The 27,674-nt window shown below is 36.3% G+C and overlaps 1 protein-coding gene across 1 annotated transcript; it reads right to left on the bottom strand.

The window, feature by feature from the left end:
- Positions 1-63: 63 nt before the first annotated feature.
- ccdc6b (coiled-coil domain containing 6b) lies at positions 64-26,557 on the bottom strand. Its single transcript, XM_084135697.1, has 9 exons — positions 26,308-26,557; positions 20,821-20,970; positions 19,856-19,984; positions 19,670-19,773; positions 19,259-19,419; positions 13,588-13,744; positions 8,399-8,499; positions 4,181-4,302; positions 64-2,355 (listed from the first exon to the last, which is right to left on the bottom strand). Exons 1-9 carry the CDS (start codon positions 26,539-26,541, stop codon positions 2,206-2,208), a joined length of 1,308 nt encoding a protein of 435 aa, XP_083991823.1. The 5' UTR covers positions 26,542-26,557; the 3' UTR covers positions 64-2,205.
- Positions 26,558-27,674: the final 1,117 nt, after the last annotated feature.

Genomic DNA, 27,674 nt, shown 5'->3' with positions numbered 1-27,674 from the left:
AAATAATAGTTAAAAAGACAGTGCAGGGTAATTAGAGTTTTTACACCAATTCGAGACTTTCAGTTATAATCATCATCGTTTTAATAACCAAAATAACCATTACATAATGTAGCTAGTTTTTACTTTACAAATGATGCAATGCAAACCAGAATTAGTATCTATTGTGACAAAAAAAATGCTGAACCACATATTAAGGCATTAATAGTCTGATGTGGGGATAAGCTAGAGCAATACCACAGCGAGTTAAGGCTCAAAGGTGTCCGCTGTTAATGATAGCAGTAAAATGAGCAAACGTTACATTCAGTCGTCAACAGCCTTAAAATAAAAGGTGGGTGAGGCTGGAAATTACAAAAACGAGACAAAAACTGAAGTCAAATGAACAAAGTATTCTTTTTCTATACACAGATATTTACAGACAACAGTAAAAAAAAAAAAAAAAATGAAGGTAAACAAAAGTGTAACATTAAATTAAATATATTCCTGGCTCCACTAAATCTTAATGAATTGTGCTCTAAAAGAATACATGGTAAAAAAAAAAAAAAAAAAACGAAAACCACAGACACACCCTGTATTGAGGATGAAAAGCGCTGATGTCATGCTTCAGCAAACACAGTCATGTTTTTGTAAGAGGTTGTACACTTTCAGCATTCACTTAGCCACAGTAACCAACCAACTTAACTACAACCGACCAGGAGTGCGTTTTTCCAAAAGCATCATCAGCCAACTATGGTCGCAAGTTTTCTTGAACTCCGATGGAAACGACAGAACTTGCGACCATAGTTGGCTTTAGGAAATTAATGATTGGTTTGACCTTCCGTAAATCTGCATGAAACAATTTTAAACACTTTTCAAAAGGGACCCCCATAAGAACAATGGGTATTGGGCAAATTTGCAAAGCATACAAAAAGTCTATTTACACATGCTTTAATTCACTTCCAATTATTTTATACTCAGTATATTTATAAGTAAGAAAACAAATATCACAGTGGTACCAGACACCGTTAAGCAGAAAAGAGCTGTAGGTGTGTTTGTAAAAAGAAACGAGACGATCACTACACAAAAACACACTAATCTACAGCATTTAATGATTCAAGTGTCTTGCTGAAATTTAAAAAAAGCTTATAGATCCTACCAGGAGGATAAAAGTAGATGCCAACGACGCATTACATCTGCAGCGGCTCCGAAACACCACGTCATCTACTGCAGAATCTTCTCATTCAAACACGGCAAAGCCACTTACTGTCCAGGTCAGAAAAGAATAAAATTAAACATTTTGCATAAAGAAAATGAAGCCTTGTGCTGAATTAGATTTTTTTTTTTCACATGTGAATTTGTCAGGAAAATGTGCTTGTCATTAAAATAATGCCACAATGTTTTATACAATGTCACAATTATATTTATGACAATTTTGAGAATTTAAATATAAATATATATATATATATTCAAACTTGTATATATAAATAATGGAAATTTGGTCCTCATAAGGTTTTATTTTCGCTATGCATTTTTTTATTCTGATTTTGAGATGATATATGACCTGGACATTGCTTTGTGAGCTTTCTTCATCACTACTGTTAAGTATTTTCAGCACATTAACATATTTTGCGGTCTTGCTTTCCGAATATGTTTATGAGGCAACTATCAAATGCATATTGCTGTATAAACAGGATGTTTGTTTTTTTCACCACTTTCTGAGACACTTATGATTTATTTTACTGATAATTTAATAGTAATATTTGGTATTACTATTACCAGAGTATTATCAATAAAAGGCCATTAGATGCTTTGTTCATGATTCCATCTTCAGTACTGAACCTACCTGTGGCTTTCTGGAACGTCCTAATGGTCTACTCTGGCTGACACTTTTAAGGTGTCTAAACATGAAAAAAAATATGAAACCATCTACGAACAAGCAATTTCTAAGAGATTGCTATGGGCGTAGATCGCTTGACACACACCGATGTCAAAGCACTAAGTACTTGCTAAAACTGTGCTATACACCAAAGACATGTTCATTCCCTCTGAGCTGGAAATGCCTTTACCCCTTGTCTCAAGTGGACACATTCTTCCAAACAGAAAACTATGAGCAAGACAAATTAATGGTTTCAGTGCGAGATGATAAAGATAAGGATTTTGAATCCTTTGGCTGGAAGGATGTTACAGTGAAGCAGCTCTGTTTGGAGTCCCCTCCGATGGCGCATTGACCTATGGCTGCATGGACTGCTGGGATGATGACGGGTGTCCGGTGGGTGGCGGGGGAGGTGGTGGCTGCACACCAGCATGCGTGTTGGGGGAAGGTGGAGGCGTGGGCCGCTTGAATTTATCAGGACTGTTGCTTCTTCTTGGGGAGGGTCTCTGTGAGGGGAGAAAGGACAGTAAATAATCTGTAACTTTCCATGGGATGTGATCAAACTGATGTTTAGAACAGCTGAAGATTCACACCAGCTCCACCTAGAACCATTTAGACCCTCTTCAGGCAAAATAGAAGAACGAACTGGCGTGACGTAACTTTGAACAAAATCAGGACAAAATTAAGTTTGTTTGGAGTTTGTTTCTGGAGTTCAAAACAGTATGTTCAGGCTGGTAAACCCCTTCAAACTACTGTACCTGTTTGTCATGTTTAATACTGTAAAGCTGCTTGCTTTAAAGCAATCTTTTGTATAAAGTGGTATATAAATAAATGTGACGTAACTGGAGTGCTGAGTCAAGGGTTTAAGGCTTTTTAAGACCTTTTTTAAGACCTGCACAAATAACATTAATACCATATGCATGGGCAGGTCAGAGCAAGGTCTAAGGTAGCATCCAAACCAGAAAAAAAAAAGAAAAAAAAAGCATGCGTCATGATCCCTTTAACACTTGGCTGTGATGAGCTACCAATATTTTTGAATGTTTGTTCAATGTTTGAAATGTAATCCAAATGACCTTTAGCACATAATAAACACATTACAACAAGATAAAGTAAAGACTATAGGCCCACACTGAAACTGCTAAATGCTTGGAGCTATCTGCAGAAAACTGTACTGAATAAACTCTTCTGTCCCACAATTCTGAATAGACAACTAAATAAAATAACGTAATTTATTAGAGGTTCTGACAAAATGTTAATTGCTGCAGTCTATTTAAAAATAATAATTAATTTGATTTTAAATTGAATGAATGAATGATTCAATGACTCGCTCATAAAGACTTCACTTGTTTTTTCAGACTTTTTCAATGAATCTCATGAATAAATCAATAAAATAACTGGTTAGCACTTGTCACCACCTACTAATGTAACGATGCAATTGATACAATCTTTATTTGAAGCTAATGCAGATTTAAATGTTCCGCTGTGATCGTACTTGTCAAAGGTTTATTAGAAATGGCCATATCGTTGGCATTTAGGAATAAAATTGCGTGGGTATTTGAATCAAGATTACAACCTTTTAACGATTAATTATGCAGCTCTAGTACATGCGTATTGAAATTGGTACATGTACCTACATATGTACCAATACATAAGAATGGGAGGTTACCCATAATAATGTTTTAAAAAATTATTCTGCCAAATGTGTTAAATAGTCTTTCCTTAGTGAAAGATAAGGTACACATTTGGATAAGTCAGGCTGCACAATAGTACGCATATACTATATTGGTAGGGTCAGGGCCGTGTCACTGTCAGCAGCAAAGGCTATTGGCAATAGCTGCGTTGTTAAAAGTTGATTGTAATGAAGACGTTTGCAGAAGTAATATCTGGACTTTGATCGAGGCAGGTCTGGATCAGAGTTCTCTGTTAGATAGAATAAATCCCTTTGCAGCAGACTATGAGCTTTATAACTTTGCTAATCTTATACATGCACAAACAGATGCATTACACACTAAAGGAAAAGGAAAACATTAAAAAGCATCACATGATCCCTTTAAACAAGTACTCAAGAGAGCTTTCTTAGTAAAATTGTTGCCTAATTGCATTAAAAGCAGAGCAGTCTAAGGTATGTTTAAGAACATCTGGTGTACACCACTTGATCAAATCATTTGGAAACGGAATAAAAGTCTGAGATTTTAGGATGAATTTCTAAGCTGATGACGAAATTGACTGTATACAACCCTATGGACACGTAAAAATCGAAGTATACTTTGGGCTTGTTAGGAAGGGAAAAACCCAGACAGTCATGATGGTGCAAGGCCAGAAGGAACTCACTGCAATGCCGTGTGAGGCTCCTACGTGGACATGCAGGCCGGGTGTGTTGTAGTAGGACATGCCTGCTCTGGTCAGCGTAGTTGGTGGGGTGAAGCCCACTGTGTGACTCGCATAAGACAACCCTGCAAAACCAAACATAATGAGGTACACAAAGTCAGCGAGGCTTTAGCAAATTCACTGAAGTGTGTTATTATACAGAGTTAATGAACTGGTCACACTTTTCCACACAATAACAATGAATAGAGATTGAAGGGTTCAAGATTTAAAAAGAACACAAAAGCAACATAAATGCAATTTTAATTAACCAATTCGCTGAAACGATTTGATATATATATATATATAAAAAACAACTTAATTCTCAAATAGGCCAATGAACACCAACATAGTAAGGAACAGACCAACATTTATCACAGTTACACAAAGCACTTTTATCATAGCTTTTTTTTTTTCTTTTTTTTTTTGGAGCTTTACAGACCCAATCCTCATTTACTTTTATTATGTTGAAAAGTGCAGCCAGGTAACCAAACCTTTAATAAAATATATTTAGATTAATTTGCCTTTCAATCTTTCTGAACATTTCCATTAAACTTAGGGGTGTAACAATATATCGTGTCACAATATATCGCAATACAAAACTGCAACAATATAGATCGTGGATAGTGACAATATGTATTGTGTATAGTGCACCCAAAATAAAAAATGAGAAAAAAATTAAGTTTTCAGAGTTTTAGTGTCAGTACTACATTAAACCACTATATATAATGTTGAATATAAAGTATAATAATGAAATGGGGCAATATTTGTGGCTCCTGATAATGCCAAATGTTACCAGTAAAAAGTGGCCTACATTATTTTAAATGTACTGTATCTAGTCAGTGAAAGAGAGCAAGCATATGTCTAAAATAATTCTGTATTTTCAGCTTCAGAATCATGAATATTTTTATTCTGGTGTCACCATTAGGTCCTGTGCATTGGGTTACCAGCACCAAGTCAAAACCTATTCAATTCCACAATGTAAAGTCAAATTTAGCATTTTAAACAACGGTACATTTTTCGTTAACCTTTTACCATGTCTTGGAGTATCGCAATAATATCGTATCGTGAGTTCAGTATCATGATATGTATCGAATCGTGACATGAGGGTATCGTTACACCCCTAATTAAACTCAATGCAATGCATTCCATTTGGCTTATCCATGAAGGTTACATGCTTTGATTTCAGCGTATTATGTTAGCTGCCTATCGTTTAGAACATTTTGTTCCGTCTTTGTGACGGAAACACCCATAATGTGCAGTTCACTCTGTGGTAAATGAGCAATCTTTTCAGATCTATTTGCTTGTGAGTATATGCCTTGTTCTGAACTTTGTTCTGCCGAGGAATGTTGAACAGGCCTCCTCCTGAAGACAGGTGTAGACTGAAACTGACTACAGTCACATTAGGTCAGAATCATTTATGAAGACAAATTGTGTGTTCCTGGAATGAACAAATTAACCAGAACAAGAAATTAGTTTCAGCGATTAAAGCACAAAAAAACAACAACTTTTGACGGAATTTTTCCTCGGCCAAACCCCATTCCACAGCCTGTCGCACACTAGGGCTGTGTATCACCAACAACGTCACGATACGCATCACGATACTAAAGCCACGATACGATACGTATATGGATCAATTTGGAATTTCAGAGTTTAGTAACAGTAATATATGTTTATTGTATAACCAGTGTTATAACAGTTGTGATCACTGAAAAACTATTTAGTGTTTGTCATTAAAAAAAACAATGAGCTAAATGAAATAACAAAATTGTCACAAAAAAGATTAAAATGGCTCCTCCTTCTACTTTTAAAGTCTCTGCTTCTGATTATTTAACAATTTGGCCTTAAGTGTTGGAATGTGCACCAAACAAAGTCATTTCTTCACATTACGTTGAAATCATTTTAAACAATTACATCTTCAGATTTTTATGCAGAAACAACAATTGATCAACATGCTCAGGACGCTTAGAGAGAGGAACATGCTTTCGCTCCACTCCAGGCTTTGATCACATCCCCCTCAGCAGGGTGAATACACCTCATCTTTCCTTAATTTAAGACCTATTCAAACTGAAATTAAGACATTTATTACACTATTTGAGAAATGTAAGCATATTTATGGCCTTAAAATTCTAAAAAAAAGTAAATTTAAGACAGAAGGACAGGCAGGAACCCTGCAATTGACGGAAATCCATCGTAGACTCGCTGCAATTAATGGAAATCTGTCATAGCAACGGAGAACTTTAATCCCTGTAGTTTTATTTTCTTATTATCTTTGTGTAAATGGAAAACAGATGTAGGCTATTGCTTTTATTATTATTATTATTCAGGGTTCGTACACTTTTTCCAAGGTCAAATTCAAGCACTTTTCAAGCACTTTCCAGGTCCATTTTAAAGCTTTTTCCAGCACCTTACACTACCGTAAATTACATACCAATACATAGTTAAAATTCTTATTTAGTGTTTTTATCACATCAAAAGAGATAAACAGCCAAATGTTTCATAATAGCAGAGGGCTGCACGATATAGAAGAAAAATGAGATATGCGATAACTCATTAAATAATGCGATATTCAATATGCTATACGATAATGCTTAAAGTGTGTCAAATTAACTTAAATTATCTTTAAAATGATATAACCTACACATACGTGTTTCACATTCTTTTTGTGATAAGAAAATATCCCTACAACTTCAAGACAGTGAACATCAGTGTTTTACTGTAGCATAAGAAGTGTTATTTTAACATCACTGGGGTTTAGGGGTTCAGGTTATCCTATTCCTACATTAGGTTTATTTAACAACAGAAACTGATTAATCAAATGTAAAAATAAACACTGCTTAGTTTTCACTGCATGAATTAAATATACTGATTCTTATTAAAGCTACAAAAGTTAGCCTATTCAGCCAAAAGCAGTGAGTGATTTTCTTTGTCTTTTGTTCATGACCCGTTATTGCAAGCCTTTGCGATATGCAAGCAATTATGCATATTGTAATATATACATTTGCAATATTTCGATATATTGTGCAGCCCTAATATTTAAGCCAATCACAAGTTTTATTCTTCAAAATGTATCACTAAGTATATGAATAATATACTTTTCATTATATTAATGTCCAAATATTGCTGACCAGATAATGTGATTTATAGGCTGTAAAACTGAATTAATTTCAAATATGAAGACCGTTTTGGGACACATTCTTGATATAGACAAGGTTTGAACAATATCTGAGTGCACAGGCACCTGCCTGATAAATGTATTTCATTGCCTAGCTGTATTTCAGATGTCTTGGGCCAAGACATAATGTTAGCTAATACATTTACTGGAATAGAGCAGTGTAAATATTGCATAGGGCCATCCTAAACCTTACAGTAACAGTATACTACTTATGACACTGACTGATTTCAGTTCAGCAATCAACGACTGTTGTTATGCACTGGGCTAACGTTTGCAGGTTAATTTGCACGTTACAGTTCTGTAATTTTGGCAATGTTCACTGCATATTCCACAAATGAACATAACGGACATGCAATAGGCCTACTTACATTACATTATCACACCAAGTACTCTCAGTCACTAATGGCCCTTTCAGATAGGACGCGGACCGCGCTGCGCTATGAAATGAAACCGATATATTTCAATGGCTTGCGCCGCACGACTCGGACCAAAGCGGAGCTCAGCGAGCTCGCGCACGCCGCGGTCAAAGTTTAAAATAGTTCAACTGTTGCCGCTGCGTGGCCAATAAAAACGGTGCATCCAAACAACCGCGGAAATCAAAATGAAAACTCCGCCTACTTTTGCTCTGGCCAGCGTAACGCAAATCAATCTGTATCTGATTCTGAAGGGCTACATTTTTTTCTCCATTTAATAAAGAACTATTTCGTCAGAAAGATATTTCTTGTGAAAGAAATAGTTACAAATTCAAGCATTTTCAAGCATTTTATCCAAAATTCAAGCACTTTTCAAACCTTGAAAACACAACATCAAAATTCAAGCACTTTCAAGGATTTCAAGCACCCGTACGAACCCTGATTATTAAAATAAAAATAAAATAAAATAAAATAAAATAAATACCACAATAGAAACTGTGAGAGCCATATTCAAAAACAACTTTCTATAGTAGATTCCAATGATCAGGCGAGTTAGGAAAGCTGTAAGAAGTACTATTTCAAGTAAATATGGTGTACCTGGTGAAATGGGTCTGCTGGAAGACGGGGATGGGCTGTAGGGAATGGGGCTGGAGACGGTACGGGGACGTAGGCCTTGAGCGGACATCTCATTGAAGTACCTGCAGAACAATAGGTGGTGGTTAAAATGTTCATCAGTGAAATTAACCGGTAAAATAGAGCATCTAAGTGAAGCAGTAGGTGTTACATAAGGGTGTGCGATATTGGCAAAAAAAAAAAAAAAAGTATATCTCAATATTTTCTTGGATTTTGTTGATCACGTGAGTTTTTGTGCAAGTACCTTGGTTGGTTGTTTTTTTTGTTTTTTTTTACGTATATATTACATATATATTACATATGACATGAGTAAAGCACAAAGCTTTGTTTACAAAGCAATCAAATGTCACATCGCAACCATGGAAACATTTGGATTCGTGCCAAATGAGAGGTGCAGAAGTCCATAAATTTAAGCCAAATTAATTCAAATATAGCCTATATCTTGCACCAGTGGAAGATAACATTTGCTCTTCAGGCAAGTGTTTTATATTGTTGTTTATTTTACTTAATATTTAACTTTCTTATATTATTTATGTTACCATTATTTACTAACAGGGTCTAAAAATCAGCATTGGCAGGTATATGAAACGGTGTCACTCGCCAGTTTTAACATTATGAATTCTATTCAGAAAAATATAAATATGAATATATTAAAATGAGAAGTTCTACAGAACGAACTCTACAGAAAATAATTTAAACATTAAAATATTACAGGTCAAATATGTGTTTCATATATATTGCTACCTAGCGATTAAAGCAATGTGAAAAAAAACACACACAAACCTGACCCAAATGTTTTATGTCGCAATTGTTACCATCTATTTCCATTAGTTTATATCCAGCTGGTCACTTTTATACATTCATTAGCCGGTGAAGTTGCTTTATTAAGTTGTAAGTTATTACCTTAGTAATGTACTATGAACTAACATGAATGATCAAGGTACAATTGTATTGCTCAAATATTAATACATGCAGTAAAAACAAATATTGTATATTGCATAATGCACATAGTTCATGAAAACTAGCTAATACATCCTTGTTAACAAATGGGACTTGCAAAGTGTTACCTATGAAATTTACATATGTTTTTAGGTTATAGCTAAAAAACACGTTTGACCTGTAATATTTTAATGTTTAAAAAAATTTTTGTTCTGTAGAACATCTCATTTTAATATATTCATATTTATATATTTATTTAATTTAGCACATCTTAGTTCAGCACTGTTGTACTTGGAGTGTTACGTTTGTTTTTAATCCAGTATCCATTTAAAAAATATCGGTTGAATAATTGGTTATCGGTATGTACGGTCAAACCTAAATATCGGTAAAATCCACTATCGGTCGACCTCTATTGCAATCCTCATACATCAAAACTTCACTAGCAAGACGCTGTTTTGTTTTGTTTTATCCAGCTGAGAAACGTAGTTTGTATATCATCTATCCAAACAGCAGTGGGATGTTTTGACATTCCGTTCAATCTGTATTTCACACAGCGCTCAAGTTTTAAAGCGAAACACACACTGTAATGAATAATTTACTGTAAACGCAACGTTGAGTCTCTATTCTCTCTGCCGTCTCTGATTTAATCAGCCTGGTTTTCTTTACATTAGTGCTGTTTGAATGAATTCGCTTACTGGATCATTAGACTGAAAACTTTTCCAGAGATTAACGGCTTAAAATGATCTGATCACAAACAGAGAAGCGTAATGGTTTGAATAGAAATGTCCGCCTACCAAGGTTTCAGGTGCTTGCGCTACTGTAGATGCTCTCGACTTTTAAGATCATCTAACTGTAACTGCGTAATGTAAATTAAGTTAATGAAGCAATTTTGCATGCATCAGTAATTTATTTGTGTTAAATTATTTTACCGCATTAAGGATTTGATTTTTGATTTTATTGCATGCGTTGAAAGCCCTTATATATATATATTCTTGCGTACTCAATCTATGGCAAATTTTTGTGAAGGAAGACAAGCATGTGAAGTTTATCTGGTTTCAAACTGAAGCGAAACACTGTCTGAAGGTTTCTTGAAGAACTGAAAAGCACTTAAACTTATTGTTGCGCCGGCGCCAATAAAGTCATGCTGATAGCAGATTTGAACAAAAAAATTAAGTGCAAATACAACTGAAAACGGGGTTCTTAATAATCACCCTTTATTAAATATATGAACACAGAAACCCCATTAATAGGTTAATGTCACGTTTCCCATTCCATGACTAGTAAAATAATAGCAATTTACTCTCTGTAAAATGGCGTAATCCGTAGGGTGATGGACACGGAGATGGGTAAAAAGGTTGATGGCTACACATTCTGCAGCGCCGCGTCGCGTGTAGGACAACTCGAGGTATCGCACACAGGACGCACACTTTCTCAGTTTATGGCCAGCAATATTCTTATGCTTGAGGACATTATGAAATTAAGATAATGTCTGTACTATGTTATGATTGTACTGTACAATTAAATACAATAGTTGCTGAGTCTGTGATCTGAACACTTTACCTCAGAGCATCCGTTAACTAAATGAATTGAGAATATCACCTGAAAATCCGATAACATCAGCCATTTTCATTCAAGCAGCTGATTTCTGTAAATGAATGTAAAATTAAATGTATATTACAGCACAGGGTGAAGTCATTTACGATGATTTGAGACAAATATAATGTAAATTTAATATAAAACTATGTAAATGGCGTTCTGTGTCGCAGCAGGATTTTGAACAAGGTCCTGAGCCGTTACTGGGCGCCGCGGACAGACGCTGAATGGCACCACCGGTGTGTGTACATGCATAGATAATAATGTGTTCGAATTTTAAAGACGTGGCGCTGCGCTTCTCATCCGGTGTGCGACCCCCTTTAAGGTGTTGTTTTCTTTGAAGCCGAAGAACTCCATACTGGCGAGCTTACTTTTTTCGGGTGTGGACAGAGTGTTTCACTCTAGCTACGTGGGCGAGCGCTGCGTCGTCTTCTTATTTGATAGGTGTCCGTGGGTGCAATACAGACACCTGAGAGGTCAACCAGGTACTGGCGCTGGAGTATTTACGTGCCATGTTATCAAGAGTCGTATTCATTTTAAACATCGTGGTTATCGCCAATACCAGTATATTGTCACACTCTAAATTAAAACGATGTCGATATTTCATGCTTTGAATATCACAATATGTGATATATACATACAATATTATTTTGACAATAATGGCTGTATGTTGAGTTATTTTCAGAGGACAGTAAATCTATACTACTATACAAGCAGCACAATGACTACCCTAAAATATATCAAAGTTTAATTTCTATAGTTTTGTCCTCTGAGAAGATATACTAAAATGGTTGCCGAAATGTGAGGGGTGTACTCACTTTTGTGAGATACCGTATATACAGTGAGGAAAATAAGTATTTGAACACCCTGCTATTTTGCAAGTTCTCCCACTTGGAAATCATGGAGGGGTCTGAAATTGTCATCGTAGGTGCATGTCCACTGTGAGAGACATATTCAAAAAAAAAAATCCAGAAATCACAATATATGATTTTTTAACTATTTATTTGTATGATACAGCTGCAAATAAGTATTTGAACACCTGTCTATCAGCTAGAATTCTGACCCTCAAAGACCTGTTAGTCTGCCTTTAAAATGTCCACCTCCACTCCATTTATTATCCTAAATTAGATGCACCTGTTTGAGGTCGTAGCTGCATAAAGACACCTGTCCACCCCATACAATCAGTAAGAATCCAACTACTAACATGGCCAAGACCAAAGAGCTGTCCAAAGACACTAGAGACAAAATTGTACACCTCCACAAGGCTGGAAAGGGCTACGGGGAAATTGTCAAGCAGCTTGGTGAAAAAAGGTCCACTGTTGGAGCAATCATTATAAAATGGAAGAAGCTAAACATGACTGTCAATCTCCCTCGGACTGGGGCTCCATGCAAGATCTCACCTCGTGGGGTCTCAATGATCCTAAGAAAGGTGAGAAATCAGCCCAGAACTACACGGGAGGAGCTGGTCAATGACCTGAAAAGAGCTGGGACCACAGTTTCCAAGGTTACTGTTGGTAATACACTAAGACGTCATGGTTTGAAATCATGCATGGCACGGAAGGTTCCCCTGCTTAAACCAGCACATGTCAAGGCCCGTCTTAAGTTTGCCAATGACCATTTGGATGATCCAGAGGAGTCATGGGAGAAAGTCATGTGGTCAGATGAGACCAAAATAGAACTTTTTGGTCATAATTCCACTAAACGTGTTTGGAGGAAGAAGAATGATGAGTACCATCCCAAGAACACCATCCCTACTGTGAAGCATGGGGGTGGTAGCATCATGCTTTGGGGGTGTTTTTCTGCACATGGGACAGGGCGACTGCACTGTATTAAGGAGAGGATGACCGGGGCCATGTATTGTGAGATTTTGGGGAACAACCTCCTTCCCTCAGTTAGAGCATTGAAGATGGGTCGAGGCTGGGTCTTCCAACATGACAATGACCCGAAGCACACAGCCAGGATAACCAAGGAGTGGCTCTGTAAGAAGCATATCAAGGTTCTGGCGTGGCCTAGCCAGTCTCCAGACCTTAACCCAATAGAGAGTCTTTGGAGGGAGCTCAAACTCCGTGTTTCTCAGCGACAGCCCAGAAACCTGACTGATCTAGAGAAGATCTGTGTGGAGGAGTGGGCCAAAATCCCTCCTGCAGTGTGTGCAAACCTGGTGAAAATCTACAGGAAACGTTTGACCTCTGTAATTGCAAACAAAGGCTACTGTACCAAATATTAACATTGATTTTCTCAGGTGTTCAAATACTTATTTGCAGCTGTATCATACAAATAAATAGTTAAAAAATCATACATTGTGATTTCTGGATTTTTTTTTTTTTAGATTATGTCTCTCACAGTGGACATGCACCTACGATGACAATTTCAGACCCCTCCATGATTTCTAAGTGGGAGAACTTGCAAAATAGCAGGGTGTTCAAATACTTATTTTCCTCACTGTATATCCGTTACCACCGCAGTGGTAAAAAAAAAAAAAAACGAAACCGTCACAGCCTTACTTCCAAAGCTTAATAATGTCAGCTTCCACATCGTTAAAACAACAGTTACAATATTATTGTAGATGATACATATCGCACACCCCTAGTGTTACATGTGATACTTTGGGCTGCTTGTACCTCTCATCGTCCATCTCCAGACTGGACTCACTCTCAGAGAGCTGCCGGCACAGTGCCTCCCTGCGTTCTACCTCCCTCTGGAGCTTCCTCTGCAGGCGGACATTCTCCTCCCGCATGTGGCGCTCTTCTTCTATGTACTGAGCCCTTTTCTCTGTATCTGTAAACACACACACAGCAATTAGCTGAGCTTATCTTTATGGTAAAGTCATACGGTAACAGTGCATTGGTCCACATAAAGAACCATGAGAAAATCAAATGAGGTCAACATGACAAAAAGCATGTGACCATGTGAGAAAGTTTTCGTCCAGTTGATAGAACTGTCACTTGCTGACTGTATCGGGCCAGAGCATTTGTTCTTACTTTACAACAGTCTGACATTTATTAATCACATACACATAGATGAAGGTAGCGTTATCTAATTTTTCTGAAACTATGAAAATGTTTTGTGATAACGTATCAACATAACTTGTGACACCCTGACAGGACTACAGGTGATGGACTGCTGGGTTGAAGACTAGGATTTTATGAACCATAAAAATAAAAAGGGGGGCCTTTGCACTCAAGACTTCACAAACACGCACAAGAGCCATGAGACCACAAGTCCTTATGAAGCGTGCCCTTGAGGACAGGGTGATACAGTATTTCAGCAGAGTAATGTGTCCTTGTTGTTAATGCACATACTGCCATCTAGTTGCCATGAAAAGTAATAGCATGAAAAAAATCATGTAGTTCCAATGGTGAAAATGGGATTTGAGGAGGCTTTTTAATTGGGATGTGGAGGTCAAGTTCACCATATCCCAATGGACACATTCTTTGCTTTAAGTACTTTATTACACTTTGAACGGAGACTTGTGGTCTCCGTTCAAAAGTTTGGGTTTGATTAGATTTTAAAAAATTTGGTTGAAAGAAGTCTTTTATGCTCACCAAAGCAATTTTCAGTAGCCATTACTCCAGTTGTCAGTGTCACATAAACTATTCTAATATGCCAATTTGGTGCTCAAGAAACATTTCTTATTATCAGTGCAGCTAAGTATCATGGTTTACACAATATTTTCAGGAATCTTTGATGAATAGAATGAACAGCATTTATTTGTCCTAGAAATCTTTTGTAACATTATAAATGTCTTAACGTTACTTATCAATTTAATGCATCCTTGCTGAATAGAAGTATTAATTTCTTAATTAAAAAAAACCCTGACTTTTGATGAAAAGGAACAATGTATCTGAGTCATCTACATGTGTATATACATATACATTATATAATATACACAGTGTTTCCTCTATGTTGATTAGTTAATGGCGGCCCGCCACGGCAAAATTTTTGCCGCCACGGTAACGTTAGGGCTCTACAGTGCGACCATTTCACTCGCATTTGCGCCTAAATATGTCTGTGTGCGACCATGAAAAGATATTTAGGCGCACTTGTGCGACTGACCCGATCGAAGATTTTTTTGGCGGCCGCCAAAGCGAATTTTTGTCCCGCCAAAGTCTTATTTGACCGGTGTGTAATGTAGATAAACTGCTGCGCTTGTGACAGCTGGGCGCATGTTTAAAAGAACGAGAGAGAGAGAGCGAGAGCGCGCGCCCTCTGGTCGCGTGCGCGCGAGCACTCTCTTTGCGAAGCAAGGTTCCACGTTTTAATGAATGGTTAAACGACTGATCTTTCCAACACTGAACTCACGAGACGTCTGAATCGGTGTATAACAGATCGGTAACACTTTACAATAAGGTTCCATTTATTAAACTCTAGTTATAACTACATTAGTTAACATTAACTTTTAATAAACTGCACTTCTACAGAATGTATTAATCTTTGCTAATGTTCATTTCAACATTTAATAGCCTACATTATTGAAATCAAAAGTTGTATTTGTTAACATTTAGTTAATGCACTGTGAACTAATGAACAAACAATAAACAGCTGTATTTTTATTAAGATTAATAAAGATGTATACATTCAGTAACATGTATTGCTCATGGTCAATGTTAGTAATAAACTAATGTTAAATCAAACCATATTGTAAAGTGTTTCAAAAAAATAATTTACAGAACACCTTAAAATAAGAACGTAAGGTGTGCTTACCCCCTTTAGTACAGCCTATATGGTTAGCAAGATTTAGCCTTAATAAACTACAGCATTTACAACTGAATGGTAGCCTATTCAATTGTAGATGGTAGAAAATAAGACTATTAGTTAAAATAAACTTTTTAATGCTACTTTTTCTCCCTGCTTTTTTATATTGATATGATTATATACCAAAATAATCTATTAAAGAAGGATTTTATCTTACAAAGCTATGAAATCCAGAGGTAAAATCACAGCTTTTTTTTTTTTTTTAAAGTGTTGGCCAGCGAAGACCATTTTTGACCCAGGTAAAACCCTGCAGGGCCAACAATGTTTGTGTGCGGACATTCACACTTCAAGCAAAAATCGCTAGTGAGGCACGAAATGTATGAATGGGGGTTTTTTTATGCAATTTTTTTTATGACAGCCAGTGTAATTGTTTTTCTAAAACTGAAAATATTTAATGTTCATAAGGTAAACTTTTGTCACACAATGTGGCACAGTAATATTGTGTCATTAAAGGGAAAAAAAACCCTTTCAATTGTATGTGCTCCTAAATAAAGGGGGGGGGTGTTCGGACAGACCTGCCCCCACTGCTAAAAAAAATCCTAAAGGAAACACTGTATACATATATATATATAGAAACGTCCCTGACTTTTGATGAAAAGGAACTATGTATCTGAGATAGCACAAGATATTAAAGGTACACAATGAAACTTTTTTTTTGTTCAAAGTTTAAAGTTATATAAAGTTTAAAGTTTATAGTTTTTGTCTTAGCCTGATTCACTATGGCAAGCCGGCTTAAGTGTAAGTGTTTTATTTATATATGTATATATATATATATATATATATATATATATATATATATATATATATATATATATATTTCTATATATATATATATATATATATATATATATATATATATATATATATATATATATATATATATATATATATATATATATATATATATATATATATATATATATATACACACACACACACATATACATACACACATACATGTATAGAAACGTTGCTCCGGCTACTTTTACGTGTGTATGGTGTGGGAGTGACAAAGATTAGTCGTCACAACGAGCGAGAAAGGTTGACACGGAGCAGCTAAGTCTACAATCTCCGGGAAATCACCCGTTTAAACAAAAACAGAAAACAGAGGAGAGTCTGCTGGCAAAAAGAGAATGTGACAGAACTCGTGATAAAACGAGAATAAAGATTGGCTTGGCTTTCAGAGATAGGGAGAACTGAAGGATTTGAAATGTTGTAAATGCGACGTGGAGATGATGGTATTTTTATCACTCAACAGGAGAGTAGCCCAAGGTATTTTGAACAGATAAATTGCCATATGTAGCTCTCTACATTGAGTTCATTGTAAAGCATCATCTATCGTGAAGGATCATTTCAGTAGGTTGTTGTAGAGCTGTGCTGGAATTTATTTTCAATAGTATGGTGTCTATTGATGGGTATAGCTACAGTAACATCATCATCTAGTCAGCTTTATGGCTTGTTTCCACTGAGCGGTACGGTACGGTTCGGGTCGGTAAACCATGAATCGGCTTCCACTGCCAACAGTACCCTTACTTGATAGGCGTGGTGTAGCCTATGCTGGAAAGAAGCGATCTTTTTTTCATTTAAAGAAATCTTAAACATTATAGCCACACAAATGTGGTTCAGGCAACGCGTATTGATTATATTCACTACATGTAACGTTAGCCTATTTATAACAACAACAACAAAAAATTTAACACAACTCTGCCTCTTTTCGTTTAAATTTTAAAAATATTAAACTTATTAATATGGTTCAGGCAATATGTGCATTTGTACTCTGATCATCTTCACTGTAATAAAATTTTTTTTTACAAAACTAAACCCTGTCTCTTTTTGTTAAATTTCAGTTTTATCAATAATAGCCATTATAAAAGTATAAGTAAAAAGTACAAGAAGGTATACAATAAGAAATAAAGCAAACAATTCAGTCAAACATACAAAGTCAGCGCTCTAGTCTAACGTTACAATGGTAAAGTTAAATAGCCTAAATATAAAGTTATGAAATTTCACTTAGCCCTCAATTTGGCCAGGGAACAAATTATTCACAAGACCAAAGATCGCCCGTTAGGTCTACACAAGACGAATTATATCTCATGTTTAACCACTACAGAGACGTCAGAGTCAGCGGCAAACGTCAGAAGGACCAGCCGAGGAAAGGCTGTTCCAGGCGGGGTACATGAGCGCCGAGCGCCCGGTGATCGCCTGGATCTCACAACCTGGATCAAATTTTCATAAATCTTTATAAATAAACCACAGATTTGAGCTTTAAACAACTACGTTCTCGCCCGAAAAAACTCTTAAAATTACATTTCGTGACACAGTAACAGTAGTATTTAAACTGTATATTAAAAAAATGGCGCTTCTTATGTTGTCATTCCCCTTGTAGCACGTGCAAGTGACGATTCTCTGTCAACCAATCAACGTTCTGCAGTGAGTCTAGCTCCACCCTTTAGTACCGTACCACTGTGCTAGGTACCCCAACGGAAGGGTACCCAAAAAGTGGTACGGTACGGTTCAGCATTTTGGTACCATTCACAACTTTTGACAGTGGAAACGGAAATAAATGCGTACCGTACTGTACCGTACCGCTCAATGGAAACGAGCCATTAGATCCTTTCCATCTAAACTGGTTATATCTCTTAAGCCTAGTAGTGAATGTTTCATGAGCAGTATGATCTCCATTTTTTTAGTTATGAGAAAGAACCATATTCATCCATACAATCACGCAGAGCCGTAGCACAACCAAAACAATGTTCTTCTGTAAAATGCAGTTTTTTTCTTTTAACCGCTACAGGACCAAAAGTTACATAGTGTCCCTTCAAATTTTGATGAAAGATTACAAAGACAAACATTTTCTTTAGAATATTCATTAGAGAATGAATCTGATGTAAGCCATTAACGATTTTTAAGTAAATAGGCAAAAAATTTATTTCATATTGTCGGTAGATCTAATGCAGTACTACCCTGGAAATCCAGAGTTCTCGCGAGAGCACAAATTGAATTTGCTCAGCGAGTTACTCTATCGTTGAGTAATGATGCTCATTAAATATGCCCTTGTATCCGAGCTGCACCAATCACATCGGGTTATCTGATATAGGCGGGCCAGAGGCGAGCTAAAGATGACGACAGCGCTGTGAAGTCAAAGTCATTAGTAAACATTGCAAGATGGCTATGGATGAACACCAGTTGTTTGAAACGGCTTTGGCCGCTACAATGAACGAGTTAGACTTGGCTTTTTATCTAAAAGAGGAACAGAAGACTGCGATCGAATCCTTCCTTTGCAAGAAGGACGTTTTTGCTGTTTTGTTGACCGGATACAGCAAGAGTCTAATCTACCAGTTAGCTCCGCTGGTAGCTAAGCATATGGGGCTTTTTGTTGTGATTGGTCGTAGTGTTATCCAACTGCGTGCAGCAAAATTTTCAAAAGCATGCTTGGTGCCGCCCCTCGAGCTGGCCGATTTTCATTAGTCGATGCCAGACCATTAATCTTTCAGATTTGGGTCTGGATTTCCAGGCTAATGCAGTACTAGAACTTACGCTGTAGTTCTGAAGTGCGGAGGTTCTTCTTCAGACGCTCAACCTCACTCTTGAGGAATGTGATGTGTTGCATCATATTCTCAGGTGAGTCGATCTCCATAGAGATGGCTCTCGGGGATGGAGGAGCAGAAACAGGCTGGTCAAGCTTCTCCTGAAGAATCCTGCAGGGGTGGAACAAAACAGACCTCTCATTCTCTCTCATTTAATCTAACCACTAAAATTCAGGCCAGAAAATCTACAGATACAACTGTAAATAAACAAACCTATTTAACACAAAAGCAGGTGTTCAGCAAATGCATGTAGGGCACTTTAAATATTCAAAGTGGCTTCACCATGTTCTCAGTTACAAGGTAGTGTTTATATTTCTGAGGTGAGCCGTGGCAGTGTTACTGGCAACAGAATAGCACTGACCTTTTTTCTGCTTCCAGTTTGTCCATGCGTTTCCATAGCCGATTCACAAGAGCTTCTTGTTCTTGCTCTAAAGTGTTTTCCAAGTCGATCTTCTCACGTCTGAGCTAAAAAAACACAAAAAGTTCAAATATATGCAAAAATTGGAAAATACTATGTTGGGACCACTAAGCAAAATTCAGTGATTACCTGTTCTAAGGTGAGCTGTTTGGAGATTGTGTCGTTCTCCAGCTTCTTGATCTTCTTCATCAGTTTGTTCACTTGAAACTCTTGTTCCTGTTCTAAGTGCTGCTCCAGTTCAGCTTTCTCATGTTGTAACTGAGAAAGACATGGAGAAAAAATAGACTTTAAACTGATAAAACTATGAAAATAAATAGTGTGTGCCAGACTAAAGTCTCATATTTCTCCGTATTATTATTGAAAGGGACAGGAATAAAAGGGACTTTAATGGTTCTTATTTTCTTTCCACTTCTGGGTTCTAATTATATTTTGGTAACAATGTTTTTTTAAATGCAAATAGTAATCATTTGGGTATTTTAAGGAAATTATTTCGTTCAGAAAGGATGCATTAAATTGATAAAAAGTGATAGTAAAGACATAACATCAATTCATCAATCTTTAAAAATGGTGTCAGTTTCCTCAAAATAATATGAAGCAGCACAACTGTTTTCAACATTGATAAAATGAGAAAACATTCAGAGTCACAGGTGACAATATGCTTCTCTACAGCTCTCTCTTCCCAACTCCATTTCTGCCTCTTTCTCACATGTTCCACAGGAAATTGAGGACAAACAGATTTCCTGTGACTCTTTAAGCCATAAGAAGTTCCTTAAAAACGGCACTGCTGAAACAGTTCCCCAAAAGGGCATGAATCACTACCTCTAAGGCGGATGAACCTCAAGAGTGTGGTGGAACTGGAAAGGGCCTTTTGAGGAAGTTATTTCCTAGTTAGGTGAGCTTGGAAACGGCCATCTATCACCAGTGTTTAAATGATTCCAGAAGGCTTGGTCAAGGGTGCTGATAAAGCAGTTTTCGAACACCACTGCAAAAGCTCTGTTAAATGCATCAAATCTAATCTATGTTAGCAGCCATTTCTTCAGTGCTGACCACAGCAAGCAAATCCCAGGCACATCTAACGACAGCCGAACACTTACTTGCATGAGTTTTCGAGAAAGCTCATTGGTGAGGAACTCCTCTTCCTTCTCATAGTTGACTGCTAGTGTTTCTTTCTCTTTCTGCAGGGCCTGAATCTTCTTGAACAGGGTGTTACTGATGAACTCTTCTTCTTGTTCTGCTCTCGCTTGCTAAAAAAAGATGGTTTAGAAAGCGCAACAATGTTAGTCTACAGCAACTGAAAATACATCAGTAAATAGTGGTTTCATTAACCTTTATTAGTGTGGTCAAAAAATTTGGAGCGTAAATAGATTAGAAAGAAAACTCATTGTGTATCAGTCTATTGGATCCGTGCATAAGCTCTTAAAGTGACAGCAGTCTAATATTCCTGCTGCTGTCCGTAATGTTTACTCAAAAAACAAAAGACAAGAAAATAACTTACTGCTCTTGACTGAATTAACTTTTGTAACTTTAATTGTAAGCATTATTCTGTATTTAATTTTTACAACGAAGACTATCCAGTGTATCGAATATCGATATTTTTTAAGGTATCGTATCGAAGTTAGAAATTCCAGTATCGTGACAACACAAAACCTTGATCTTGGAGACAAACCCATTCCTTCACTTTGCAAGCATATGACACGTATATAATGGTAATAAATGGTTGGAAAATTGATAATGAAGGGCTGACTTTGAACAAATGTGGGTCAAAGTCAACCCTTTTGAATAGGGGTGTAACAATATATCGTGTGACAATATATCGCTATACAAAAATGCAACAATATGTATCGTGAATAGTGACAATATGTATAGTGAATAGTTCACCCAAAATAAAAATTACTATGTGAGAAAAAAATAAAGTTTTCAGAGTTTTAGTGTCAGTACTACATTAAAATATGATATATAATGTTGAATATAATGTACAATAATGCAATAGGGGAATATCTGTGTAAAAAAGTGGCCTACATTATTTTAAATGTATCTAGTCAGTGACAGAGAAACATATTCGTCTGAAACTCTGTATTTTCAGCTTCAGAATCACGAATATTTTTATTCTGGTGTCTCTATTGTCCTGTGCTTTGGGTTTCCAGCACCAAGTCCAAGAATATTAATTTATACACACAATGTAATATCAAATTTATAAGTTTAATAAACAGTAAATTTTTTGTTAACCTTTTATCATATGTCTTGGAGTATTGCAATAATATCGTATCGTGAGTTCAGTATTGTGATATGTATCGAATCGTGACATGAGGGTATCGTTACACCCCTACTTTTGAATTATTTTTGCCATTAATATTTCTAGTATTTGATTAATTTTTCTGCCATTGTGCAGACAAGGATGAACAATTGGCTCAAGAATGGTTACCAGAAAAGCATTAAACATCAAAAACTTATTAACATGCTAATAATTAAACTTATTTGTAAAACATTTAGGAACAGATTTTCTAAACAGGGCAATTTAGTCCGTAACCGCAATCCCATAAAAGTGCAGATTGGAGTGTAAAGTTCTGCGGCTGATCTACTGAATGTATAAATTAAAGAACACAGACGCAGCAGTTCATTTCCAGAATGATAATCTACCAGGAGCAGCACAAACTAGGCATGTGCCGGTATCAAATTTTCATGCTGCGATTAATTGATTGAGCTTTTATCACGGTATACGGTATTATCACGATATTTTAATTGCACAAGAGAAATGGATGGATTGGGGGGGGATGTACAAAAAACAACTTGCATCACAATAGGTGTAATTGTGATTGTCAAAATATTTGGTAACTAAACAGAATTGTATTAAGTTTAGTGACAACATGTTACAATGACTGGTAGGCTACTGTTTGTATTATTGCTTAACACAATTTTCACGATTTCAATTCAATTCTTGGGATTTGATTTCAATCTTGATTCAATATTGACTCATTTGGATAAATATTAGGTAGGCTACAGTAGATAGCCTACATGTTAATTTTTCTGAAGAAAAAATACATCTCACATAATGCTGTAAACATACAGAGAGCCCTGTCAACTGGTATTATTAAAGGTTAAAAATAACAAATTAAATTAAATATAATGTGGTTCTCATTATAATAACAATTATGTAATGACAAGTAAAAATATAATAAATATGTAATATAGTGCACATATTTAGCAAAATACTCCTCTCTATAGCTATTTTTTCTAGTCAACTAACATGCTGGTCATTAAATGGCTTTCCTGAGGTAAATGTAACGTTCTGTGACATAATTGTTGTCCTGCAGTTTTATTGACCTCTTTCCGTGGCTGAAAAACACTGAATGCGTAGAGTTGACAGCCCTGCTTTTAGAAGGGGGATAAATCGTGGGCAGCGTTCCTCCTTCCGCCATGCTTCTTCTCCATGTGAGGATGAGGATTCATTACATTAGACTAGAGTGCGCACGTGTTTTGCACAGTGTTTGTTTAAGCGGTTGATGGAAAATAATGCGCATTCTAAAAATCTAAATTCGGATCTATAATTTTTCACAGTATTTTGAAGTGCCCGCGATAACAATATCGTGCATATTCTTTACCGCGATTTATCGCATTACCGAATACTGGCACATGTCTAGCACAAACGAATATAGTCTCGCAAACAAGCAGAGCCGATGATAATCAGGTGCGGGTAATCTATGAACAACACAGATGCACCAAATTAAAAATAACGTGGCTAATATGTTCAGAAAACCGCTTTCTCTGGCATTCCAAATAAATGAACGAGGAGTGGAGAACATTCTCTTCTAACGCAGCATGTTAAGTGCAAAATGGGTTAAGACATGCTGTTTTGGGTGTTAAATCAAACCCCAATCCAAACCCTAAAGTATACAATAATTGTTGCATCTGAAAGGGAAACTCCTACAAATGCATATGCAAAAAAAAAAAAAAAAAAAACACTGCACAAAAATTGTGTTCATGGCTTTTCATCGTTAATTTTGTGCGACATTTATTTTTTTTTATGCCAAAAGAAGGTTTGTGCTGGCGCAAGCTGTTAGGAGTCATATCATTTCTTTGTATGTTATGAAGAATTGCTTAAATGTGTGGCACTTGAGATGAGAGTGATATGGTGCTGGATCATGCTGAACCACCCAGGAAAATCATAAGGCAATACTTCTTGTAGGTAAATCACAACCATTGAATCAGTTTTTACAAGCATATAAGAATTTAAGAAAGTGGCCTCTCTCACTAATGAATGCAGCACGAAAGACCTAAAAGCATGAAGTTTGTTTCTAAACGCAGCTGCAATAATTTAGAGAAAGGAGGCAGTAAAAGCTGGGCTTGGGACAGCAGACAACATCATGAATGAAGATAAATCAAAGTCATTTCAGGACAATGGTTTGGTTATAATTTATCGAGACAAGTCAAGTTCATTATCGCAACGTGCTCCAAAACCCATGTGAGTTACAAATAAGGAACTGAAAGTCTAACAGAAAAGATATTTCTACATATAGGTGTAACTATGTAGACATCTGCAGACCGTAATCCTGAGAGAATGGGAAGTGAATGATGAAGTCACGTAGATAAAATAAAGATGAAATAAACCTGAGAAACCCGCTCAATCTGAGACCAACCGCTTACTCACTTTTAAATGTACACAAACATGTTCTCACAACACACAAGAACAACTGTCAGATGATTATCAAATATTAACAAGCAAAACAAACTGATGACAGATTGTACTGTACTATCATCAATATTTCATCCTCACAGGTTAAACAATTCATCATTAATATATAATGGTTTACATTACGTACTCAGTGTACTACATGCTAGATTTATGTTTAACCCTGTGCCTACAGTATCATATTTGATATGCAAATAAGGCCTCTAAACGATTATGATCAAAACTTTGCTGATAAACCTGCTGCACACAATCTACTACATGCCCTCTGTCGTCTGACTGATAGTTTATACTTAAAAGGCCTTAAGTATAAATATAAAATATGTGGGGTTTTTTGCAGTGAAGTTTTTAAATTCAGACGGAAGAATAACTTTAATATTGTTGCTAGTTGAATTTGAAGCTGAATATTTTACTGAAGCAGCTTAGTTTAACTTGATTATTATCCATCCATTCTTTTTATAGAAACATTATGTTAAAATGTGAATCTGGCTTTTGTTTTGAGGAATATTTTTTTTTACATCTCTCAATCATCATCGTATTGCATTGCATTATATGTTTTGCCCCACAGAAATAAAACTACAGAGCTTTGATCATAAAATAATAAGACATTTTATTTTGAGAGATATAGAGTGACAATTGATATTAGTCTGCTAAACTATTATAAAGATATCATTGATTTACAGTGCAAACTATCAGAATTTCATCTTTTGGACCAAATAAATAACATCTGCACACAACAAATTGGATATTTTTGCTCAGTTTGGGCCTTTGAATAAAATTGAGGTGTTTTTCCTCTCGAGTACGAGTTCCACATTATCACTATATCATACTAGATGAGCCATAAAGCCTGATGTATCAAATGATACTTGTGATGATATACTGACAAGTTTTTACTGGGTTTTGTATGCGAGTTGAGTTTTCAGTTGTTTGAGTTTAAGTAATAATAATTTAATGCGTGACGTGTGTGATTAGTCACGCCTACGAATTTACGTGCTCGCGTCGGCGCGCACACTTAAAGAGAGAACCTTCGAGATGCGCTTCATTCATGGTGAAGTACTGTTGAAGAAGCCCGCATCTGGTTCTTCTCTTCTTTCATTATTTCTTTCCTTTTTAAGGAGTACTACAATCAATACCAAACATAAAACACATGTGAAAACCTTTAAGATTGTTTAATAATTTGTCTAAAATTGTTCCATTAAAAAATAAATAAACGTTGCTTTACAGGTTTTAACTGTATATTGATGGTCAAATCATCAACAAACTGCTAAGAGGGCAGATGACGCATTACCTGCTCACAGCAACACTAACCATAACTAGCCACGTTTTTATAACAATGTCGAGCATTGTTTTAATTATGGGAGTTTTAACGATCGTGCTCCTATTGGATCATTCTACTGCACTTCACTGTTATGTCACTTAAAATAAGACCAGGTTTCAATGAACCGTGTATTTTATACTACTTCTGCAAATTATTACTATAGACATTCGTTTAAACCAAGTGAGTTATGAAAATGAGGCTGATATTCCCAGAGTAATTAACGTTACTGTCCCGAATTAACTGCTTAGCTTAACTAAGATTGACGTTTAACGCTAACTGACAGTTTCGTAGACTCTAACCACAACCAAAACCTCAGCAGAGTCAATAAAAGGGGACTAAAGGGTGTTTGTTTAGTAAATTATTTTTTTAAATGAACATGGCATAACGGAAAACAGGGGACAATAAAAGCTAATCATTAGCACATTAGCTTTAGTGAAGCGTAAATGTAGCGTAACAGCAACTGTAAATGAGTTCAATAATACACTAGATGTTTGAACTAGTTATGGTTAGTGTTTGCTTCCACATTCACTCAGGTAAATAAGTATTAATTGTAAAGAAAGACAGTTGTGGATGACTCACTATGGTGACACTGGCTTTGCGCAAGTCTCTATTCTCCTCCTGCAGAGCTTTACACTTCAGTTTAAACGTCTCGAGCTCGATCTTCAACACTTTATTCTCTTGCTGTAAAGATGCCAGGCGGTTCGACAACTCCTCTAGACGGAAGGAAGAGATGAGAATGGAGGAGGACGAGGATGAGGAGCAATGAGGGGTGGCCCCGTCCGTGTCGCTCTCACTCGCACTATCCGCCATCATTGAGCATCAGCGCGTGTGTGAGTCAGTCAGTGAGAGGATGAGGAATGAAATACTGCTGTAGAACGCGAGTCAGCACTCGCTACAGCGACCCCTACTGGTGCGATTCATTACAGCGAATCGCATGGGTTTGTTTGTTTGTTTTGTGTGTTTTGTTTTTTTTTGGGGGGGGGGGGGGGTTACAATTGTTGCATTATTACAAATAAATATATTGACATTCACAAATAAATAGATTGAAGTCCCAAAATAAATGTTAAAAGTTGCACAAAAATTAATACAATTCACAAATAAATAAAATGAAATTTGCAAATAGCGATTTATTAGTGATTTTTGAAACACAACTCTGCCTGGCATTAATTTGTGGATCGCTTCCGTGCATTTGTAGATACCCTGCACACATTTGTGGATTTTGAAACATGTTTAGCATCAAAACATGCAGGCAAATCCACAAATAAGTGGACTCCACCCACCTTCTTCTTAAGCCAATCAGATAACAGCCATTTGCGCTGACCAATCATAGCACTCTCTCGCTCCATCCAATCACGATTTGCTTTAAAATCAGGGTGGTCTTCCCCTTTAATAACTTTGCTCATTCTTCTGCATTGGCTCGAATAGGAAGTATAAGGCCCATAAAATTGGTACAGTAAAAGATGTTTAAAATTTGGAAATTGTTACACCATTAGACTGTTTATCAAGCCAAACCACAGTTTTATATTTTATAAGCCTTTGAAAATGCCAGAGAAACAACGCTTTACATCTCTGTTATGGGAACAACGAGGAAGCGTCACGTTATTCATTCTTTATGAAATCCATAGAATCACAGATGAATGCTAGGCAGAGTTGTGTTTGTGACAAAAACACATTTGTACATTTTTTTATTTTATTTGCAAATCTCATTTAATTTATTTGTGAATTTTATAATTTTTTTATAATTTTTTGCTCTTTTAACTTTTTGTGTATTTCCAATTCAAAGGCTCATAATATCCCTAAACAGGCGTAAATCGTTTCTTAGACGTTTGCTGAAGCAGAACACAGACAGACAGTGTGATCATGTGCAAGCTGCTCATTTTCTCAGCGCTGATCAGATTTTGCCAGATTTAAAAAATATATATATTTATAAAGATTATTGTGGCACA

The sequence above is a fragment of the Abramis brama genome (assembly GCF_963993115.1).
Source record: "Abramis brama genome assembly, chromosome: 14".
NCBI lineage: Eukaryota > Metazoa > Chordata > Actinopteri > Cypriniformes > Leuciscidae > Abramis > Abramis brama.
The sequence above is the reverse complement of the archived record's forward strand: the minus strand, read 5'-3'. Positions and strand labels throughout refer to the sequence as shown.

What these genes read in the sequence shown, in the direction of transcription:
- ccdc6b (XM_084135697.1), bottom strand. Translation starts at nt 26,541, where the DNA reads ATGATGGCGGATAGTGCGAGTGAGAGCGACACGGACGGGGCCACCCCT. An exon ending in CCGCACTTCAGAACTACAGC is followed by an intron (nt 13,745 to 19,258) that starts GTAAGTTCTAGT and finishes GTGTGTTTACAG; the next exon opens with ATACAGAGAAAAGGGCTCAG. An exon ending in GAGCCTCACACGGCATTGCA is followed by an intron (nt 2,356 to 4,180) that starts GTGAGTTCCTTC and finishes CTCCCCTCACAG; the next exon opens with AGACCCTCCCCAAGAAGAAG.